General features: G+C 43.9%; 1 protein-coding gene across 16 annotated transcripts in view; it reads left to right on the top strand.

The window, feature by feature from the left end:
- Positions 1 to 23507, top strand: part of FHOD3 (formin homology 2 domain containing 3) — a 361609-nt gene that overhangs the window by 231973 nt on the left and 106129 nt on the right. For 15 of the 16 annotated variants that reach the window (XM_081166062.1, XM_081166061.1, XM_081166055.1 and 12 more), the window contains exons 7-8: positions 5263 to 5374; positions 21598 to 21692. In XM_081166062.1, the coding sequence (XP_081022188.1) occupies positions 5263 to 5374; positions 21598 to 21692 (207 nt within the window). Of the gene's footprint in view, positions 1 to 5262; positions 5375 to 21597; positions 21693 to 22264; positions 22430 to 23507 lie in introns of those variants that run through there. The other variant, XM_081166053.1, reaches the window with a different exon arrangement.

Raw genomic sequence — 23507 nt, 5'->3', positions numbered from 1 at the left:
GCATGTGCAAAGGCAATGCTAATTCCATTTATAGTGGCACATTCCTCTCTCTTTTCAGCTCGTGAAAATAATCCATAGGGCAATGTTTGTGGAGTTAGCTTCCTACTGCAGAATGGCATCCCAATGGGACTATGTGTTGTTGGTCTTGAAAGTGCTGCCTTGGCTACGGGTGAAATTCCCATAGGAAATGTTAGTGCTAGCATACAAGGCGTGAATGGGACCCAAGTACCTATAAGAGTGCCTTCCTCGGTACCAGCCATCTCAGTCCCTATAATTGGCAGGCAAGACCTTGGTGGTGGTGCCACCCTTGGGGGCTGCCCGCTTGGCATTGGCCCATGACGGGGCCTTCTTAGTGGCAGTGAAATGCCCTCCTATCTCCCTCATTATTGGCTTTTGGGAGGAATTTAAAAACATTCCTGTTTGCCCAGGCTGTTCATGGCCCAAAAGCACTGTTCTTGGCAACCTTAAAATCACTGCTTGAGAGAATGTTTTAAAGGGTTTTTAGAATGTATGGATTTTAGGTGGGGTGGGGGTTCGCATATTTGGCTTTGTTGGGAGTTGTGGCGGAATAAATAAATAAACTACACGCGCTGCCTCAGTGCCAAACATACAAATCCCTTTAGTGAACAAAAGGATGGGTCTTGCTGTAGTTAAGGAGGCGTTAAAAAAAACCACCACACATACAGCCTGTGAAGTATTGAGGGAAAATGTAATCAAGATGTTTTATAGACAAAAACAGATCTGTGCTGGAGGTGTAGTAAAACGGAGGGGACACTTATACACGTATGGTGGACCTGTGAAAAAATCAAAAGCTTCTGGAACATAGTATATGATGAGCTTAAAAAAATGTTTAAGTATAACTTTATGAAAAATACAGAAGCTTTTCTACTAGGGATAACGGACACAGGTATAGCAAGAGAAGATCAGAAAATATTCCTCTATGCCACAGGAGTGGCAAGGATCCTAATTGCTAAAAACTGGAAAAAAGAAACTTTGCCAACAAAAAGGGAATGGCAAGACAAACTGTTAGAGTATATTGAACTGGCTAGATTAACAGAGATCACACTAGACAAGAGTTTCAAAAAGCATGGGGGAAATGCAGAGAATGCTTCACAAAACAGTGCCCTAAAATACATACCTGGACTTCTTTTGATTAATGTCTGCAGGAGACTTTGTGAATATTTAAGTTATAATTAGAAAAATCTTAATAATTATTCATAAAGGAAACAGCTTATAAGAAGTAAAAAAGGAGGCCAGATACAGGATAAAGGAAGTCTTTTATTTGGTTGTTTGTATTGTTGTATGTTATTCTTATTGTATGTTATGTTCACGTTTAATGAGGGTGGATTTCTGTGTTGGGGGGTGGGGGGTTTATGTTATGTTGTAAATAAAATTTCCAATAAAAAATAAAAAACCCCACAAACACTCTTAATATATGCTGCCACTTGGAAGAAGAGCAGTAGTCTTGAATATTAACTCAGAGCAGACCTTTCTCCTTACTAAGAATCTTTCATATGCGCACAGACAAACACATATGGCGTAAAGTGTATAAAAGGAAGAGACATATCTCAGAGATGCCGGAAACAATTACTGTTTAAAATTATATACTTTTATTCTAATGCTTTATGCTCCCATCTGTCAAATATATTATTAGGGCAACTTGCCAAGGAAATAATTTCCGCACAAGGAAGTAAGGCCTCAACTCTCTGAGGTGCCATTTTTATCACCTTTATAGCCTCTATATGTGCCAGTCCTGATGCACCAAAATAACTGAACCACGGCAAGGACAGATCAGACCACAGCAACCCTGATTGAGTTTGCTCTTGCTAAGGAATGGTAATACTTCCCAGTGAGGACATTCTCAAAGCAGCAATCTTAGTACAGGGAAATCCTGGGATGTTTAAATTTCCCTCCTTTGCTATAGAAAACCATTGCATAGCGCCACCTAGCAGAACAACTAAAATATATTGAGATGAATAGAACCCAGACGCTGCACGTTTTTATACCTAAACAGAACACACTCACCCTGAAAAGGTCTGGACAGCATTCATAATTGCTTTATTTAAGACTTCCTAATGCAATATAATTTCCATGCATATATTAAGTATTATTTTTGGGGAGGAAATCTTCAGGTCTTGTAAGTCCTCTCGATCAATAAGAAATGTCTTGAACATCATGCACATGCATAATATTAAACCTTTTGTATTAAGCAATTTTTGGTTTCCCTTATTTGCATGTTCAGAACCAGAAACCTCCCCCCGTAAATAAATTCACACTTGAGTCAAATTTTGGTTTTGGTTTTTGGCAGAATTTAGGCCACAGCTTTATTGATTACAGAAAGTGACTGGTTGCATAGGCTCTGGTGAGACTAGCTCTCTGCCATCCAGGTAGCGCTGACCCAGGGCACCAGCATAGGTCAGACAAGGGTGAACACCTAGATAAGCGGAAAGCCGGGAACAGGCTATCTCTGCCACCCAAATGTCCCCCTGGACTCAGGCACGGGCACAACCCCCTCTCAGGGGTTGACCAAACCAACGAATCTCTGGATTCCTTTAACGGAATGCCCTCCATATAGGGATGGAGAGAGCGTTCTCCCATCCCTATCACCTGAACCAGAGCCTGTCCACAACCTTACAAATTGTGATTATTTGCTATGCGGCAGGCGAAACCCCAATGGCACCAGCCAATCAGCCAAGTGGGGAAAATTCCTGCCATGCCCCTGTCCCAACAATAGATGACACACGACGGCATAGCAAAGTCAAGTGCAAAGCCCTAAAAGTAGGGAGAGGTGGGCGGGTGTTCTGAATGCATGCGCCGAAAGAGGAAGCTCTGGGTCACATGCATGGGCATATATAGGTCCCTCAAACTGTTTAGACTGTGTCCCATTGGCCAGATTGCACCCAGCTTCGAGGGACCTACCAATCGGGTGTTGTGGCTTACCAGCTGAACCCACCCACAACACAGGGTGTCGGTTGTCCAGGTCTCACTGCAATACGTGCCCTCTTTAAAGGAGGACCCAGTTTATCCTCTGCTGTTGTCATCATACTCCTAACTAACGTATTTGCAGAAGAAAGTCAGTAGAGACAAGTAGGGGAAAAATCACAACCGCGTTCTTAGTTATGCACAGTGTGCCACTGAAAAGCTGTGGTGCAGATAAATAAAAGATAATTGAATCATGGAATTGTAGAGTGGGAAGGACCCTGGGGGTCATGTAGTCCAACCCCCTGCAATGCAGGGATCTCAGCTAAAGCATCCCTGACAGATGACCACCCAACCTCTGCTTAGAAACCTCCAACAAAGGAGAGTCCACAGCCTCTCGAGGAAAACCTCCGCTGTCAAACAGCTCTTACTGTCAGAAACAATATTCCTGTTATTTGGTTGGAATCTCCTTTCTTGAATCCATTGGTTTGAGTCCTCCCCTCCAGAGCAGGAGAAAACTAGCTTGCTCCATCTTCTATTTGACAGTTAAATCTCCCAGGTTTCCTGTTGCAAGCTGGACAGGAAGCTTCTTTAAATATTTGGAGACTGTCCCTAAAATTTACATTATATCCTTCTTGTTATCATCATTGCAGTCTGTGTGTTTGGAATATTGAGAGCAAGTTGAGAGCCTCTCTAACCTCACACGAATATCCAGCGCAGCAGTTATTTTTAAAGCCCTCTTAACAGGAGTTTAGGTTTTTTTAAAAAAGGTTTATTCCTGTGTTTGTGTAGGTATTAAATTAACGCAGCATAACTCTGATGACTTCACCCAGAATGAAACATATCAAGGCCTACATATTTTTAGCAAGTTTCTATCATTATTGTGTGGGTGGAAAAATAGGATAAACACTAGGGGGTTTCTCTACATCTGTAGCTGTAGCGTTTGGAAGCTGCCCAAACGGTTTCTGAGCCATTCTGTGTCTTTCGAATTTGACTCAATATTTTGGACCAGTTTAGTTCTATTGAAAATGAAACTGGTTCCCCGCCCCCCTCATTTGCTATAATAGGGAATCTTTCTTTTAACTGAAGTGGGTGAAACCTGTAGGCACAGCAGACTCTCTAAGGGTAGATTAAAGCCTGTCAGATTTTAGGCAGATATATGCAGAATTTTTTGTTCAGGGCACCTTTAGAATTTGATATTTTAAAGAGACAGACAGACAGTACCTTATTTTTCTCCAGACTTGGATGCAAGTTGCAGACATGGTCACCCCTTCTGAGGAGATGAAACCTACTAAATTGGTTCTCATTTAAGGGCAGATTTTATAATAATAACTGGTAGGCTAGAAAAAGAGTGTGGATAGCCAGTATCTCATCATGAATTATCCTGGGTGCAAAGAAGCAGATCTTCCTTTTTATATCCGATTCACAGAACGTTGGTTTTTCAATCAACACTAAGCCAGATTTCCTTGGTTTGGACGTAACTAGGATCTCTCTGGGCTAATGCAGGCCAGGATCTGGGTGTGAAGCTGGTGTTCTGTGGGAAGGAACTAGGGAAAGGTGTATTCGGTCCTAGTAAATTCTCATGGATATCATGGACTGGTTGGACACAGAGGAGTGAAGAAGTTGGCTGAAATGGGCAGAGCAAAGACAAGCGGTACGCAGGCACAGTCTCCAATTGCTTTCAGGAAGCCCTGGAGAGAAGGAGACACCAATGGCTTTGTGGATGCAGGGACTTTTAGTCTCAGCAACTAATTTCATTGAGTGGGACCTACAGGGCATGAGCTGCAGTGCTCATTAGGCCTGAAGCACAGCCAAAGCTGCCAAGATCATGTTTCTCTAATAAAAAGTTAACTCCAGCTTTGAACTGTGTGATTTACTGATTAGCCTGTCCTTTACAATGGCATTACAAACCTTTTTTTTTTAAAAAAAAGGACTGGAACAATTGTCTGAATTAGGCCATTACAAGAAAGATTCATTTCTTTATTTGGGGAGGGTTTTTAATTTCATGGCAGAGCACAATGCTTCGGATATATTATGTTTTGAATTCAATCCCTGTTACCTCTCACGTAAACCTGTGGATTGGGTTGGGCTAATCAATGATCTGACTCCAATAAGTCAACTTAGAATGGTCACAGAATTCCTTCCTGCCACAGTGGTCCTTGTTTTAAAATCCTGGCCCCTCATTTTTAGCTGGTGTCAGGTTGACCAAAGATTGAAAGGACAGCAACATCAGTTCTGTTCGCTGACTCTAACAGAGGGTCAGCTTGTATTGCATTCAGAAAGCAGCATGTCTGCCAATGTCAGCCTGATGAGTGACAAGCTCTCCTCTCTTTCCTCTTCCAGTTTCGTCTGGTTGTGAAGACGGCACTGAAGTTGCTCCTTGTTTTTGTGGAGTATACAGAATCCAATGCACCACTTCTGATCCAAGCAGTGTCCATAGTGGATGACAAGAGAGGTAAGTTAGAGTAGCTGCCTGTAGTTGCGCTTCAAAGGAAATAATGAAATGGTTTGTGGTTTTGCTACCACAAAACAACCCTACAAAAGCAAATCATACTCTCTTTCATACACTATACTTTGTTCTCAGGAGCAGATTTCAAGTAGAAAACAAAATGCTTGTAGGCCACACCGTGGCATAGCTTGGGGGTGGCAGAGGGGCTGCTAACCAGGGTGCAAAATTTTGGGGAGCTGCAAAATTTCAAAAGAAAAATAAACCACTTTTGGGATTTTCTTAAACAATCAAGCAATGTGAAAATTTCATTAAATTAATAATAATAATAAAATGAACAGCCTCCGCTGTCATCTCCCAAGCTTCCCTCTCCATGCTGGGAAGACCCTTCCCCGTCAGCCTCACTGCCACCCGGCCCTGACAGGAACCATGGGTTAGGCGGTGCAACACTTGCCTTGCCCCGGGTGCTGTCAACCCATGCTATGCCACTGATGCCACAGACATGTGTGCAAGTGTATGAATTGGAAATTTGCCAACAAAATGCATGGCTAATAGTGTCTGGGAAAGGATAATAATAATAATAATAATAATAATAATAATAATAATAATAATTATTATTTATTTATTTATTTATTTATTTATTTATTTATTTATTTATACATACCCCTTCCATCTGACTGGGTTTCCCCAGCCACTCTGGGCGGCTTCCAACAAAGATTAAAAATACATTAGAAACACCAGTCATTAAAAACTTCCCTAAACAGGGCTGCCTTCAGATGTCTTCTAAACGTCAAATAGTTGTTTATTTCCTTGACATCTGATGGGAGGGCATTCCACAGGGCCACTACTGAGAAGGCCCTCTGCCTGGTTCCCTGTAACTTCACTTCTCGCAGTGAGGGAACCGCTAGAAGGCCCTCGGAGCTGGACCTCAGTGTCCGAGTTGAACAATGGTGGGTTCCACACTCCTTCTGTGTTTTGTAGGTAAAAGCCCCATTGTTATAGATGCAGAATATGACCACAAAACTTAATCTACGGGGGACATGTTCTCCTGTCCTTAAATTTTTATTAGTAGGGTATTCTCATTTTTCTCCATTTTGGTGTTTTCCTGATTTAGTAGATGAGGTTTCAGGCAATCCTGAAGCAGTTAGTGTCGTGTGATGCACATCATTTCAGTGGTGTGGAGAGGGTGGAGCTCCCCATGGCAGTGGGGATGCAGTGAGAGCTACTGGCCAGAGGGTTGTATTTTGACAGGGAGAAATGTAAAATATTGCACTTGGGCAAAAAAAAGAGAGGCACAAATACAAGATGGGTGACACCTGGCTTGAGAGCAGTACATGTGAAAAGGATCTAGGAGTCTTGGTTGACCACAAACTTGACATGAGCCAACAGTGTGATGCGGCAGCTAAAAAAGCCAATGCAATTCTGGGCTGCATCAATAGGAGTATAGCATCTAGATCAAGGGAAGTAATAGTGGCACTGTATTCTGCTCTGGTCAGACCACACCTGGAGTACTGTGTCCAGTTCTGGGCACCACAATTCAAGAAGGACACTGACAAACTGGAACGTGTCCAGAGGAGGGCAACCAAAATGGTCAAAGGCCTGGAAACGATGCCTTATGAGGAACGGCTAAGGCAGCTGGGCATGTTTAGCCTGGAGAAGAGGAGGTTAAGGGGTGATATGATAGCCATGTTCAAATATATAAAAGGATGTCACATAGAGGAGGGAGAAAGGTTGTTTTCTGCTGCTCCAGAGAAGCGGACACGGAGCAATGGATCCAAACTACAAGAAAGAAGATTCCACCTAAACATTAGGAAGAACTTCCTGACACTAAGAGCTGTTCGACAGTGGAATTTGCTGCCAAGGAGTGTGGTGGAGTCTCCTACTTTGGAGGTCTTTAAGCAGAGGCTTGACAACCATATGTCAGGAGTGCTCTGATGGTGTTTCCTGCTTGGCAGGGGGTTGGACTCGATGGCCCTTGTGGTCTCTTCCAACTCTATGATTCTATGAAAACCTGTCACCAAGGCCTTTGCAGCTTATCTTGAGGCAGTCATGGTGTGCTGCCTCAGCCGAGATGCACCTGACTAGGCCATCTGGGCAGTGAGCTCCTTCATGAGGGTAGGGCAGGCATCCATTGGTCAGAGTCAGCCAGCCATGCCCACTTTGAATTTTATGCCCGTGCATTTTCATCTTAATGGTTTCATGCCCTCTTGAATTCTCTCTTCCAAGTTCTTTTCAATTTCCTCTTACGGTACTTGTTGACTATTGGCCTCATGCCAGTGTTTAGCCTGTGAAGGAGTTTGGAGGTGGAATTATGGCTGCTGACACCAGCCTTGCCCTCTGTTTGACCCTCATGAAGGATTTAATGTGCATTTGCGCCACTTACAGGACCTAGTGTTATAAGAATTCTAAGGTCTCAAATATAGAATAAATGTTCATAAATGCACACATCTCCAAATGTGTCTGAAATAGTACGGAAGAGCAACCCTGAAGACATTTTGACTCTCCCAATGACCTCAAATATTCCTCTGCAGTAAGGGAGGCAAAAGGGGAAAGCCTTCCCATTGTATTTTTGCTTACAAATCCTGTCTTAAGGGCATATTTGTGTAGGAATAGGGTGAGCCTGTGACCTGGATTCAGAAACCAAAGTATTAACCATCACCAAAGAATGGCCAGGCTGCCCAGGTAATGCAGCCAGTAACCATTATCAGGTATCCTGGCAGACAGGATTTCTGCTGTAGACCGCCTCCTAAGATGTATGTATGATGATTTTAGGGTGGTCTTTGGCTAAGGGGGTTGGACAGTGTCAAAAGTCTTTAAAGGTTCTTGCACCCTTTGTTTTAGGCTCTCTCTCTCCTTGGAAGGAGGGGAGGGAACTCTGTTGCAACAGAAAAATATCTGCCTTGCTTTCCACTGGATTCTGCCTCCATCCATTCTTCTCTGACCGACCATGGACTAAGGGGACTCACAGTCCCATGGGGAATTGGGCAGCAAAAGCCAAACCCCAATTTTTACATAACTAGAAAGAGATCTGTATGATTGTTGTATTTCATCACTGCCTTCCTTGGATATGGCAGCCATTTCTCAGGCTTTCTCTCCAGAATTGAACCCAATTCCTCATTCCCCCATTAGTCACCATGGTTATGCGCAGCCCAGGGAGGGGTTCAGAAAGTTCTAGATGTTCATTGACATCTATTAGCTCTAGAATTAACACAGTGGAGCGACCAAAGGAAGCATAACTGACTTAATGAGGTGTTCACAGTTTCTATTTAACACCCATGTGTAGTTATGCGTGTATAGTTTAATCTTTCTAGCTTGAGCCCCATTGAAATGAATGGGAGTTGCAGAAAAGCTTCCATTCATTCAAAGGTGCTCTGAAAGCCTGCTGGCTTTAGCTATCTTACTCGGGAATCCTTTCATCATTCTCAGAACCAGTTGATCAAGTGCAGGCCTGCTTTTGTGGACACCTGGTGCTTTAATGGACATTTTGTTCGGTGAGTTATAATCTTTTAACATGTGCAGTGCACATGATTGGCAAAAGCGGGGCCACTCCTAATAATTCAGCCCCAGTTTTCCTAGTACAGCTGTGTTGCTTCCACACTGCAGTACATCCAAATGGAATTGAAAACTCTGTAGGAACATCCGGCTTACAAATGCTCCCTGCAGTTTTGGAGGAATGTGTTAAGAGGCAATCAAGAGTTCAGCCTATAACATGTACATTATTGTCTCTCTTCTGCATTTCCCTCCCACAATACAGAGTGCTCTTCTTGCAGGACAAACACCTCAGTATTATAAACTTAAATATTCTACTGTCAGCCTTTCCAAATAAGAAAAATCACTTCTCCCCCAATTACCTATTGTAATTGTTTTATAGCTTCTGAGCACTAAAATGTTTTTCATGCTAATGAGCTATAGAATCAGAATTATAGAGTGGGATGAGACCAGACCAGCCCTTTGCAATGCAGGAATCACAACCAGATCAAATATGACATGTGGCAGTCAACCCTCTGCTTAAAACCACACAAGGAAGGAGAATCCACCTCCTTCAGAGGAAGTCCATTCCACCATTGAACAGCTCTTCCTGTCAGAAAGTTCTTCCTGCTGTTTAGTTGGAATCTCCTTTCTTATAACTTGAATTCATTGGTATGGATCCTACCTTCCAGAGCAGGAAAAAACAACCTTCCTCCATCCTCCACCTGACAGCCCTTTAGACATTTGAAGATGGCTATCATACTGAATGCAGATTTCCAAAAATTAGCAAGGAGAGACAAGAAGGCCTCCTTAAACGAGCAATGCAAAGAAATAGAGGAAAACAACAAAATGGGAAGAACCAGAGATCTGTTCAAGAAAATTGGAGATATGAAAGGAACATTTCGTACAAAGATTACCATAATAAAGGACAAAAGTGGTAAGGACCTAACAGAAGCAGAAGACCCTGATGTTGGGAAAGATGGAGGGCACAAGGAGAAGGGGACAACAGAGGACGAGATGCTTGGACAGTGTTCTCGGAGCTACCAGCATGAGTTTGACCAAACTGCGGGAGGCAGTGGAAGACAGGAGTGCCTGGCGTGCTCTGGTCCATGGGGTCACGAAGAGTCGGACACGACTAAATGACTAAACAACAACAACAACAAATCATATTTCCTCTCAGCTTCCTCTTTACGAGGCTGAACATACACAACTCCCTTAACCGTTCCTGATAAGACTTAGATTCCAGGCCCTGGTTCAACTTGGTTGCCCTCCTCTACCCATGTTCCAGCTTGACAATATCCTTCTTAAATTTTGGTACCCAGACCTGGGCACATTACTCTAGGTGTGGTCTGACCACACTACTTCAGAACATGTTGTTTAGTGGTTGTTGTAGTGTACCATTTACATTATGCCAGCAGCACATGAAGAACATTCGCATGCTGAGGATCTTACAATCTAGCTTTCAAATGTGGAGGGGAGAGACTAGTGGGAAGGGAGAAACGCAAGAAAAGCAAACACCAGGAGGTATTTATTTTGGGGGGGGGTGCTAGCAACCCACGGGACGCAGGTGGCGCTGTGGTGTAAACCACTGAGCCTTGGGCTTTCCGATTGGAAGGTCAGCGGTTTGAATCCCCGTGACGGGGTGAGGTCCCGTTGTTCAGTCCCAGCTCCTGACAACCTAGCAGTTCGAAAGCACGTCAAAGTGCAAGTAGATAAATAGGTACCACTCTGGCTGGAAGGTAAACAACGTTTCCGTGCGCTGCTCTGGTTTCGCCAGAAGCAGCTTAGTCATGCTGGCCACATGACCCGGAAAAACTGTCTGCAGACAAACGCCGGCTCCCTCAGCCAGTAAAGCGAGATGAGTGCTGCAACCCCAGAGTTGTAGATTGTTTTTACTTGTTTGTACGCAACTAGACTTAACTGTCAGGGGTCCTTTACCTTTACCAATGTAAAAAGACTTCTCTTTCTTTCTTTCTTTCTTTCTTTCTTTCTTTCTTTCTTTCTTCATTGTGACTCCCCTTTCAGATGGCCGATGGCCTTATCCACTGCTTCTTTGGTTGCTGGCTTGGAGTTGCACTTGCTTCAGTCGTTCCATAGCTTGGATCGTTGTACTTGCCTCCAAATATTTCCCCTGACAGTGGTTTGGCAGTGATATGGAAGGGGAAGCCCCATCTGCAGGCAATCCTGCCTCCTGTGGCATGATTGTGATTGGCTTGAATTGCTTGCATCTTTCTGACATTACACTGAATTCCCGCGACGGGGTGCGGGTACATCTTGGTAGATCTGTACCATTTTATCCTTACACCACAGCTCTCTGAAATGGTGTAGGGCTTCTAGATGTTAGTCTCTAGGGCAGACACTCAGAGCACTTTTTTCACATCAGTTTCAGTGTTCTCCTCCATTACATGTGAGGGCTTTCCCCTCAGGAGGGCCTTGTTCCTTCCTCCTGCCATGTCAGTTTCTCTCTCGGTCTCTGACACCTCATAATAACTGAACTCACTGGGCAGTTTGGGGATTTTTTGCTGAATGCCATATTGTTGTTTTCTCAACTCCCTCAGGTTCTAGATGTTTCAGAAGCAAATTCTGCACTTTAGTCTTAGGAGAGCAGTGGAGTTAAGTCCCAGTGGGCAAGCTCAAAAAAAATTTGGTGGGAGGGTGGGGTCTTACCTTTCAGCAGAAAGTGGCGAGGGGCTTTTCCTTCCTTCTTTCTTTTTATTTCATGTTGAGGTCCCCAAACCACCCCTAAATAAATTCACACTTCACACCATAATTTTTGTTTAAGGTTTTTGGCATAATTTTGGCCACAACTTTATTAAAATACAAACAGTGTGAGTGGTTGCTTAGGCATTGGTTACAACTATCTGTCCCCGCCCAGGGACAGAACTTACAACTGCAAGCCTGCAAAGTCAGTAAGGGAAAACATTATATGGGGAGTAGATGGAGCTGGGTACCAGACCCCCACCTCTCCCCAAATGCTCCCAGGGGCTCTTGCGTGGCCCTAGCCCCTTTGACAAGGGTGCGGACAAAAGCATGGTGAGCCCCTGGATTCCTTTAATGGAATACCCTTGCAGCAACCGCATTGGAGGGGCAGGCACAGCCAATCCATACCCCTCCACCAACCAATTCATAAAACCAATGCCTAACCGCAACCTTACAAGTTGTGACGATTTGCTACGCAGTAGGCAAAAACCAAATGGCACCAGCCAATCTGCTAAATGGACAACATTCCTACCAGGCCCCTGCCCCAAAAGCAGGCGACCCCATGACAGGCATAGCAAGGTCAAATGCGACAAACACCCTAAAATGAGGGAGGGTGGGAAGGTGATCCGATGTGCGCAGCGAAAGAGGACACTCACTGCTGCACCCAGAGCATATATTCAACCCAGACTGTCAATCAAACTTGGCAACATCAAAGTCTCCCCAGCAACCCGAGGAGTCCAGTCACACTTTGGGCCAACCAACCAACATTCCCAGCAATAGAGGCTGTCAGGTTAACCCCATTGCAACCCGTGTTCTCCATGAAGAAGAACACGCTTTTCCATTTACACCAAAATAAAAATCCCTACTGCTGCATAAGGCTCAGCTGCGCTATCATCCTAGCCACAGTTCGGGGACAGGAATGATACAGCATTGAGCAGTGGCATTCATGGGGGGCAAAGATGGCTACCTTGTTGTAGTCATATTTTCCCCTCAATAATGCATTTGTCTGGTTTGTGAGAGGGGACCGTTCATACTTGTATTCAAAGCAAACAGCAGCACCCTGAAAATTATTAAAAGTCACTGAAAATCTAAGCCCCCACTAAGGATGAATTCTTTCATTAAAGTGGGGGGGGGGGCGGCGGGAAATTATTTTAAATAATAGGCCATGAAGAAATAACAAAAAATAGCAATAGCAATATATGTTAGGGAGATTCATTTTCTAAACCATATGGTGCTATACCATATACTGGCCTGATGAGGCTAAGAAAACAAATATGTTGAAACAATTAAAGCTGATAAAAAGTGGAATGAGGTCTGCAGTATGGTCTGTAGCAGAGGAAAGCAATCCATCCAGTAGGGGGAGGCAGTACATTTCTTATTCCTTATTTCATCATTTCAGCTGTTTTAAAGACTTCCATTCTGATTTACTGAAAAGTTAGGAAAGACTCACAATCAAGAAGGTCGTGCAGTGACGAGGCCGTAGGGTAGTTTAAAAATGTGGGCTATTCCTCCGAAGATTTAGGAACAGAGAAGAAAAAGTAGGTTTCCCAGCTTTCCCTTTTCTTTTATTTTTTAGCTCTGATTAGCTTGCAAGATCAATCATTGCAGAAAAGATACACAGTCCCAAGATCAAGATGAGAATGGATAAATCCCAACAGCTTTTGAAGGGGGTTGATCTGGAAATGTAACCCCATTCCAGGTGGCCTTTTTATATAGCTGGTGGAGGAGTGTTAGTTCACATATTTATGCGCATGAGTTGATTCTGCATTCTATAATAGTGTTTGATGACTCATAGCTGAGTTTATGAACTTAGTCCACTGCTGTGTTTGATCAAAGTCTTGTTGTGAGTGTTAAACCCAGCTTCACATACACACATGACAGTGTGAACCCATAAGCCTGGCACATTTAAACCCCACCCCCATAGAAATCAAACCCACACTGAAATGTCTCTAATTCATGATCAAGTGCATCAATGTTGCTCACCATCCCATTTTATGCAGCTCATACTACCAGTCGCTGGTACTGCTGGCCCTGCAGTTCAAATGGAGTGGGATCTATGTTGGAGTGGATGGGGAGTCATGTCTGTATGTATGGTCTGGGTATTCACTTGACTTTGCTGGTTGTTGAGGGGTGAGCTTTTTGGAGTGGAGTCCGTAAGACGGTTGGATGTCTCCTTGTACACCTCATCTAGTGTGGTATAGTGGTTAAGAGCAGTGGACTCATAATCTGGTGAACGGGGTTCGCATCTCCGCTCCTCCACATGCAGCTGCCGGGTGACCTTGGGCTAGTCACACTTCTCTGAAATCTCTCAGCCCCACTCACCTCACAGAGTGTTTGTTGTGGGGGAGGAAGGGAAAGGAGATAAAGGGTAGTGATAAAGTAGGATATCAAATCCAAACTCCTCCTCCTCCTCCTCCTCCTCCTCCTCCTCCTCCTCCTCCTCTTCTTCTTCTTCTTCTTATTCTTCTTCTTCTTCTTCTTCTTCTTCTCATCCGGGCAACTCCTGCAGCCCACCTGGTAGCCAGATGTACTGCTCTGCTTTCCCAGGCATGTCCAACTGGTAGATCACGATCTACTGGTAGATCACAGGGTGTTCCTGGTAGATCCTGGTTGATCTATGGCCCCTTAGTGATCTCCTTACAAAAAAGCAAAAAACAAACAAACACACCTGTAATAACTGTAGGGGTTACTCGTGCGCAAGTTGGTGCCACTCCTGGCTAGTTTGCCTTGTTAAACCTTTTCTGTCTGGACAGCCCTACACTTCGTGGCTGTTCAGTCGCTGGCAGAATCCGTCAGTGGGCGTTTATTAAACCTTTTCCAGCATAAAAGTTGTTTGACTCCAAGTCTCCTCCTACTCTCCCTGCGCGGAAGTCTTCTGCGCAGGGAGGGTGTGGGTAGCGGAGGACCCGTGCTCTCCTCGCTGATCTCTGGCGAAGAGTCCTGGAGCCCCCTCGCCGATTCCCCCATCTGCCCCCCTTTATCCCTGGTGTTACACTGATTTCCTTCCCCAGCTGGTGAGCCGCCTCTCCCCCTGCTGGGCCCTTCTCCAGCATCGTTTGAGAGCCTCGCCTCCGCCTCTGGCTCCGATGTCAGTTCCCTGACAACACCCAACTTTGGCTTCCTAAAAAAAAGCTCCACTGCTTTGGGTAGATCACTGCCAGTCTTTTTACGACAATGAGTAGATCACTGCCAGTTTTTTTATACTTTGAGTAGATTGCAGACTATTGGGAGTTGGACATCCCTACGTGGACCACATCAGCAAGGCCAGGGGGTGGGGGTGGGTCTTGTTATCTGGGTAGTCCAGGAACTCCATACGCGCAGCCCAGGCTTGTGCCTAGGGGAGGTCACTTTGGTGCTGCTAATGCAGACGTTTGACTTCACCCCTGGAGGCGCATTCCACTGTCTCTCAAGACAGATGGTTGACAGCAAGAACAAAAATGTGAGGATTGGACATGTAACATCTAATTCCTTAAAAATCAGCACTGGCACACCACAGGGATGTGTGCTAAGTCCCTACCTGTATTCATTGTATACATACGATTGTGTATCATCTGACCCGTCTACTGCAATTATTAAGTTTGCAGACGACACCACCATAATGGGTTTAATAACAGGTGGAAACGAATCGGCGTATAGAGGGGAGGTCCAAAAAATATCTACATGGTGCCTAGGGAACAACTTGCACCTTAATATCAGCAAGACAAAGGAGGTGGTGTTGGACTTTCGGAGGAAGAGAGGAGATCTAGCCCCGCTGTACATTGGGGAGGGCTGTGTGGAGAGAGTCTCTTCCTTTAAATTCCTAGGAGTTTATCTCAGTGAAGACCTTACTTGGAAAATCAATACAACCCAGGTGGTTAAGAAAGCCCAACAGAGACTCCATCTCCTCGGAGTATTGCAAAAGAAGGATGTCAATCAACATTTGATGATCTCCCTCTACCGGTCCACAATAGAAAGTGTCCTTTCATACTGCATCACAGTGTGGTACGCTGGTTTGACATCAACTGATAGGAAGTGCCTACAGAGGGTGGGGAATACAGCACAAGATATTATGGGCTGTCCCGTGAATCCGCTGGATGAAATAGTGGAAGAACGTTGCCTCAGGAGAGTGAGGAAAATTCTCAGGGATGATTCACACCCTGGCCGGCACTTTCTTGATCTCCTGCCCTCAGGCAGAAGATATAGAAGCATGATTAGTCGCACCAACAGGGTAAAGAACAGCTTCTATCCGTGGGCTGTTAGGCTGCTGAATGAAAAGATAACAACAGGGCAACTGACTTTCGGGTTTGGTGGGTGTGAGTCAGTAAACGAGGGGAATTAAGACTAAGAGAGCTGAGTGGGGGGTGCTTGTGTAATATCACTGTATACAAGTTGTACAAGTGACAATAAAGTATTTCAGCTTCAATTTCAAGAAGCTTTTTTGATTGTATATTCTCTAATGTATTCTCCAAACTTGACATACCCAAATCTGTTACGAAGGGTCAGATAAGAAACTTTTGCAACGGTTTGTTGCACTAGCACAAATAATAGTAATTCACTTAATATAATGTTGTTCAGTTTTGTGGAGCTGGAATAAGCTGTGATTTTCTGCTGTGCTGGTATGGTATAATTATTTCATTCTACTTCCTCTGTGCAGAGAACCTCTGTATCTAAGAAATGTGATATTGATAGCAGCACTGTACTGCTGCAGCATACATGAAGTGGGAGGGTTTGGGTAGGGTTTTTGTATCTCATAAGCTTTTGGAACTGGGTCAGAGATAGAACTGATTCTGGTATATTTCTAGCCCAATGCAGATGCGTGTGTAAGTTTGCTCCCATTTTAGGGGGTAGCAGAATTTGGGGGCATCTCATGCTCTTCGCTTGCTGCTTCCTTTGGATGAGCCAGGACAGGTGATAAGGGACTCTGAGATGTAGGTAAACCTTCGGTATGTCACTTTGCATTTCCACATGAGCAAATATAAACCATAGGAAGTTCAAAACATAAGGATGTACAAAATAACATACTGTAAACAGCCCTGTTGTACAGAAAAGCCAGTCCAACACAAGAATTATTTGTTTTCTGACATTAAGTTATAATAATTGCTCCCACCACAGAGGTTCGGTCTCAGTGTCCTTTGCGCCAGTGGTGTGCAAAAACACCATACAAGATCTACAATTAAGAGCCAAAAGAATTTACGGTAATACTTTTATATATATGGGTGGATTTACATACTTGAATCATATTTATTCACTCCTGTGAAGGCCCTGATAGAAATAAATAGATTTTATTCAAATGTCGTTTTTATGCAGGTTCCTTTGCATTGTATTTTGGCTTGCTCTGTATGTACCCCTGGCAAACACACAGAAAAATATTATATGACACTCCTTTATGATTGCCATGCAGAGACACATATGGAAGTGTGCTTTTGTAGGCCACAGGCAGAATATTCTAGAATGCTTTAGATGGGAGGAAGCACATTCTGAGAAGACAAGTAGTCTGTCTGTTAACTAAAGCATATTTCTGTCATACGGCATGGATTAAAGTAATTAATTTGTCATGTTACTGGCTTACGGTTACCCCCAAATGGCATAAGTATAGGTTAGAATCATATATCTATCCTTCTTGCTTCCAGTTTCTCTCTCTTCATTAGAAACCACAGGCAGTTATTTCTGCAGTGCGGGTATCATACCCACCTATCGTATATCTTCTGTGAACTTACATACTCAACCCAGCGCACAGAATATATGGAAAGTTGAGCTGAAAATAATAGAAAAGTGTTTGGTTGCACAGTATTTCTTGTATTAAATATTAAAGGACAGTAACATTTGCACAAAGCCAAATGGGTGTGCCCAAAAATAGTGATGATGATGATGATGATGATAATAATAATAATAATAATAATAATAATAATAATAATAATAATAGATATAATAAATTTTATTTATATCCCGCCCTCCCCAGCCGAAGCCGGGCTCAGAACGGCTAACAACAGTAAAACGATAAAACATTCTAAAATCATTTCATTATAAAATTAATTCCAATCAAATTAATGGCAATCATTGGGCTAGAAGTTCTGTGAGGATTGCCAAAGGAGGGGGTCAGACTGTGCCTTGGCCAAAGGCCTGGTGGAACAGCTCTGTCTTGCAAGCCCTGTGGAAAGATGTCAAGTCCCGCAGGGCCCTAGTCTCTTGTGACAGAGCGTTCCACCAGATCGGGGCCACGGCCAAAAAAGCCCTGGCTCTGGTTGAGACCAGCCTAACCTCTCTGTGGCCTGGGACCTTCAGGATGTTTTTGTTTGAAGACCATAAGGTCCTCCGTGGGACATACCAGGAGAGGCGGTCCCGTAGGTACGAGGGTCCTAGGCCGTGTAGGGCTTTGAAGGTTAAAACCAGCACCTTAAACCTGATCCTGTACTCCACCAGGAGCCAGTGCAGCTGGTATAGGACCGGGTGGGTGTGATCTCGCAGCGAGGACCCCGTAAGGAGGTGCATTCTGCACCCGCTGGAGTTTCTGGGTCAGTCTCAAGGGCAAAGAAACCTCTTCACAATCAGAGGGATCTGATGAATGAGAGCTGGTTTACATGTCACAACTGCCACATGGCGCTGCTGGAACCAGCATCCCCATGTGACTTCTCCCATTCAGCTTATGGTGCCTAGAAACACAATGTAGTGCCATCCAGTTGTGTGTTTTCCCACCTGCCATCATTGACTTGCTGCGGTAGATGCAGAGAAATGCTCCACGTGATGTCATAGGGAATGGTACTTGCTACTGTGATGTCATGATGTCTTAGAATGATAGAACTAACCTTTTTAGAACTAAAATATCCGCCTGATGAAGTTAAACAACAGATCAACAGAGCCAGACTGATACCCAGAGAGAACTAGCTGCAAGACAGACCCAAAAAAGAAAATAACAGAACACCACTAGCACCACTAGTAATCACATATAGCTCCCAAGTTAAAACAGTTCAACGCATCATCAGAGATCTACAACCTCTCCTAGATAATGACAGTTCTCTTTCTCAAGCTCTGGGAGGAAGACCTTTCATTGCTTATAGACAGCCACCCAATCTTAAACAACTCCTCACCCACAATAATACAGCAACAAGACTTAACATGGACACTGGTACCAGAGCCTGCAATAAACCCAGATGCCAACTTTGCTGCCACATACACCCAGACAACACCATTACTGGCCCCAACAACATCAAACATACCATCTCAGGCCTATTTAATTGCCCATCTTCTAACATTGTGTATGCTATCAAATGCCAGCAGTGCCCTTCAGCCCTCTATACTGGACAAACAGGACAAACCCTATGCCAAAGGATAAATGGACATAAATCTGACATCAGGAATCACAAGACAGAGAAACCAGTAGGAGAACACTTCAATCTCCCAGGACATTCTATACAAGATCTTAAAGTAGCTGTCATATTACAAAATAATTTCAGAAATAGACTAGAAAGAGAAGTTGCTTAATTACAACTTATTACCAAACTTAAAACCATGGAGAGACCTGGTCTGAATAGATTGCATTCTTATCTCATTATATATGATAAAGCTATTTTTGGCCATCTCATCCCTTGCTTTTCCCTGTAAGACCAATTGCAGTCGTTAACAATCGTCAACTGGTTTACTACACCTATCAGCCAACCACCCATTCCCACCACCCTTCTGAGTAATACCCCTTCCCACCCTCTCGCTATATATAAGGGCCTACATTGGCTCCCAGTACGTTTCTGAGCACAATTCAAAGTGTTGGTGCTGACCTTTAAAGCCCTAAACGGCCTCGGTCCAGTATACCTGAAGGAGGTCCAGCACCGAGGGCCTTCTGGCGGTTCCGTCACTGCGATAAGCAAAGCTACAGGGAACCAGGCAGAGGGCCTTCTCGGTAGTGGCACCTGCCCTGTGGAACGCCCTCCCACCAGATGTCAAAGAGAACAACAACTACCAGACTTTTAGAAGACATCTGAAGGCAGCCCTGTTTCGGGAAGCTTTTAATGTTTGATGTATCACAGTATTTTAATATTCTTTTGGAAGCCGCCCAGAGTGGCTGGGGAAACCCAGCCAGATGGGCGGGGTATAAATAAATTATTATTATTATTATTATTATTATTATTATTATTATTATTATTATTATTATTATTATTATTATTATTATGTTTCAGTGTATCTGAAGAAGTGTACATGCACACCAGAGCTCATACCAACAACAAACTTAGTTGGTCTCTAAGGTGCTACTGGAAGGATTTTTTTTATTTAGGATCATTCTAAGTCATCTAGTCCAACCCCTGCAATGCAAGATTCTCAACTAGATCTTATATGGCAGGTGCCCATCAAACCTGTGCTTACAAACCTCCAAGGAATAAGTGTCTACCATCTCCATTCCACTGTCAAATGGCTCTTACTGTCAGAAAGTTCTTCCCGATGTTTAGTCAGAATCTCCTTTCTTGTAACTTGAAGCCATTGGTTTGAGTCCTACCCTCCACAGCAGAAGAAAACAAGCTTCCTCCATGTGACAGCCCTTTAGATATTTAAAGTTGGCTATAATACCTCCTTTCCATCTCTTTTTAATTGTTCCTCATAAGGCCTGGTTTCCAGACCCTTGATCATCTTGGTCGCCCTCCTCTGCGCACATTCCAGCTTGTCAATATCCTTCTTAAACTCTGGTGCCCAGAACTGGACACAGGATTCCAAGTGTGGTCTGATTAAGGCAGAATAAAGTGGTACCTATTACTTCCCTTAATCTGGACACTAGACTTCTGTTGATGCAGCTTAGTATAGCATTGCATTTTTGGCTTAGATCCGTTTCATCATCAGCCAATGTTGAAATATGTGTATTATGGAACTTTTTTATGTAGCACACAACAACTTTTTATATCTCAGCAATTAACTTATTTACTAATCCTTATTTACCTTCCTTGCATGTTTCCTTTCAAAGTTAACGTGTTTCGAGAGGGCTAGCCCTATTTGCAAAAACTGCAAAGAACATTGAGACACCTTAAAAACAAAGGTTAATGAAGTTCATCACAAAGACATCTATGCCTGCAAACCTATCCATGCCTACTCAGAAGCTTTTTTTTGCTATTGCATCACAGTGTTGACTCTTGTTAAGCTTGTGGTCTACTAAGTCCCCTAGATTGTTTTTGCCTGTACGTTGGTACCTTGGTTCTTGAACTTAATCCATTCCGGGAGTCCGTTCGACTCCTGGAACCATTCAAAAGCCAAGGCACGGCTTCCGATTGGCTTCAGGAGCTTCTTGCACTCAAGCGGAAGCCACATCAGATGTTCGGCTTCCGAAAAACATTCGCAAACCAGAGCACTTACTTCCAGGTTTGCAGCATTCGGGAGCCAATTTATTCAACAACTAAGCCGTTCAGGAACTAAGGTACCACTGTACTACTAGCAAGTAAGGTGCCCTCCATCTTATATTTCTGCAGCGGTTCTTCCTGCCTAAGTGTTGAACGTGCCCATTGCAGGCATAATATAGTCCAGTTCAATCCTCTTGAGGTTGGTAGCAGGGCTGATTTTAGGTAATAGTAGACATGCTTGGTGGGCCCTGTTCCCCCAGGGGGATCTTCTCCTCCAGACCACCCTCTCTGCTCCCCACTTAAGGAGAAAGCAACTACTGTGGCTTCTGCTCCCCATTACCTGCCTCTTCCTCTCTGTGGCAGTATGGATTGGGTCCAATCACCACTGCAGTTGACGGAAGAGGGAAGTAGACTTGTCAATTCACCCTTGTCAATTCTCACTTGTCCACTTTGCACCACAAGGAGAAGGCAGGTGAGTGAGTGAGCAAGGAGCAATGGGGAGAAGGCGAAGCAGAGGCCAGGGGGCTTTCAGTGGTGGAACTCTTGTCACCTGCTATGTTGACCCGCTAACATCAGGCATTCTCAGTAGGATTTGTTTCCACATACCAAATGCATAGCGTCGAACTGTGTCAAATGTCCATGCATTATTTGTACTACGGTATTTCTCACATCTGTACTGAAGAATTTATTTGGCATCTAACTCTGCATCGTGGGACCCCAGTTGTGTGATACACTTTGATCTTCTTGCCTAATAAGTTTTTGTTCCCCTTTTAGGTGTCAAGCTATGGTCCAATGTTATGGAGATCCTGGAAGAAAAGGATGGGGTTGACACAGAACTTCTCGTTTATGCAATGACTTTAGTGAACAAGGTTTGTTTTAAATTTGGATTTATGTATTCAGACGTATAGTGCAAAACTTCCTATGGCAGCTGACCCTGACGTTTGAAAACACGCTTTTAAAATCTCCCTTTAACATTCCAATTAAAAGACAATTTAAAAGGCTTAATAATAATAATAAATAGTTGTCCCATTGCAAAAAAAGCCACAAATGTAAATATGTATGTATATGCTTGTGAGAAAAAACTTAGCTAACAGCTGTTAATTTTTGAATGATATCAAATAAGAGAATGTATTTTTTAATTTAAAAAAAAACAACACACCTGACCTTCCACTATTCCCTGGGAAAGATAGGATACATTTAGGATGAAAAATGTACTGATACCTCAGGGCTTTGCATAGCAGCTGAGTGTTGCTGCAACTTGTCTGTAGGCTATGGGCTTATTTGATGTTATGGTGCCAGGAGAGCCACGTACTTTGTGCCTTTACATTTCTTGGTGGAGTCAGTGACTTCATAGAAGGATGCTTGTTACCTCACACCATGTACTGTGACTTCATTTGAGATAGTTTCATGTACTGTGCCTGACACAGCTTCAGATATACTTTAGCTGCCTTTTAGCATGGATGACCCAGGAGAGAGTTGGTTAGATACATGGTATTATGTGAAGAACCAGGACACGTTGGGCCAGCTGAAAGTTCCTCTAAGTGTTGTGCTGAATGTTTGCTTCTGTTCTGTTTCGAGCAATGGCCTCAGCAGCAAGGTTAGAGAGGTAGGTACCCTAGACAGCTCCCTGCAGGCCTCAGGCTGGACACACCATAAATCCAGATGTTCTTTCAGTGGCAGTCACCTTCAGATTGAGCTTTAAATGAGAGCCATAGCTCTATCTCAGTAGTTCGTTTTGCTTTCTGCCTTCTTTGGCAGTCAGCTTCAACTGAGTTAGGAAAACTGGTTCTGCTAGGGCGTAGGAGACAGAATCTTCCAAGTCAAAAGAGGGCAACCCAACTGCCTCAGGCCAAGGAGGTCCTGACAACAGTAGGTTCATTTTGTCCAAGTACTTCTGGTGTACTATGTACACTTAGGGCTGATCCTGAAGACAATTTCCTCTCCTACTCTTAATCCGTGGCCTCGTCCTCAAGGGTCATGGGACCTTCCTGATACAGAGTACCTCATGTAGGCTGGTGTCATGATCCCCTCAGTGTCTGTGGGCCCAGGATGGCAAACCATGGAGAACAGACAAAGAGGAGAGAGGCAAGGAGGAATGGGGGGAGACTGGAACAGGTGGGATACCTTTTCTCCTTCTGAACATATCTGGCTCCAGTGTTGACACAGGAGTCCCAGCTCCTTCCCCATCCCAGTTCAGTTGGACTCTAGCTGTGCCAGTTACAGTTTTGATGAAATGTGGCACACACCACAATAAGCTTCCTCTGTGGAATTGCTACCAGGAACCCAAGGCTCAAGCCCTGGACTTTTCCTGCTTTTTGTGACTTGAGGCAACACTCTCTGGCCCTCCTCCCCACCACCATATATGGTGTCATCTGAGATCCACCTAGAGGTCATAGGGACTCTTTGTACAATGTACCGAGCATCCTCGTGGGGGAAATAAAGGGGCCTTGTAATTCTACTTTCTAAAAGTGTCATGTGACACAAACAAAATCTGCCTAGCAACTTGAATACAGAAGATGCCTGGCAGCCCCTCCCCCCTTTGGCTAAACCTCATTCAATGGTGAATCCAATAATATTTTCCCCAAAGCCATAGAAGTTTTTATATTTATAATATAACCTCTTTGCCTCCCCTCACTTTCCTGTACTTTATATCCTGTCATTCTCAGCTCTTTCAGAAGGCAGAG

Source organism: Podarcis bocagei (genome assembly GCF_964188305.1).
Source record: "Podarcis bocagei genome assembly, chromosome: 13".
Classification (NCBI taxonomy): domain Eukaryota; kingdom Metazoa; phylum Chordata; class Lepidosauria; order Squamata; family Lacertidae; genus Podarcis; species Podarcis bocagei.
This window is presented reverse-complemented; position numbering and strand designations above follow the sequence as displayed.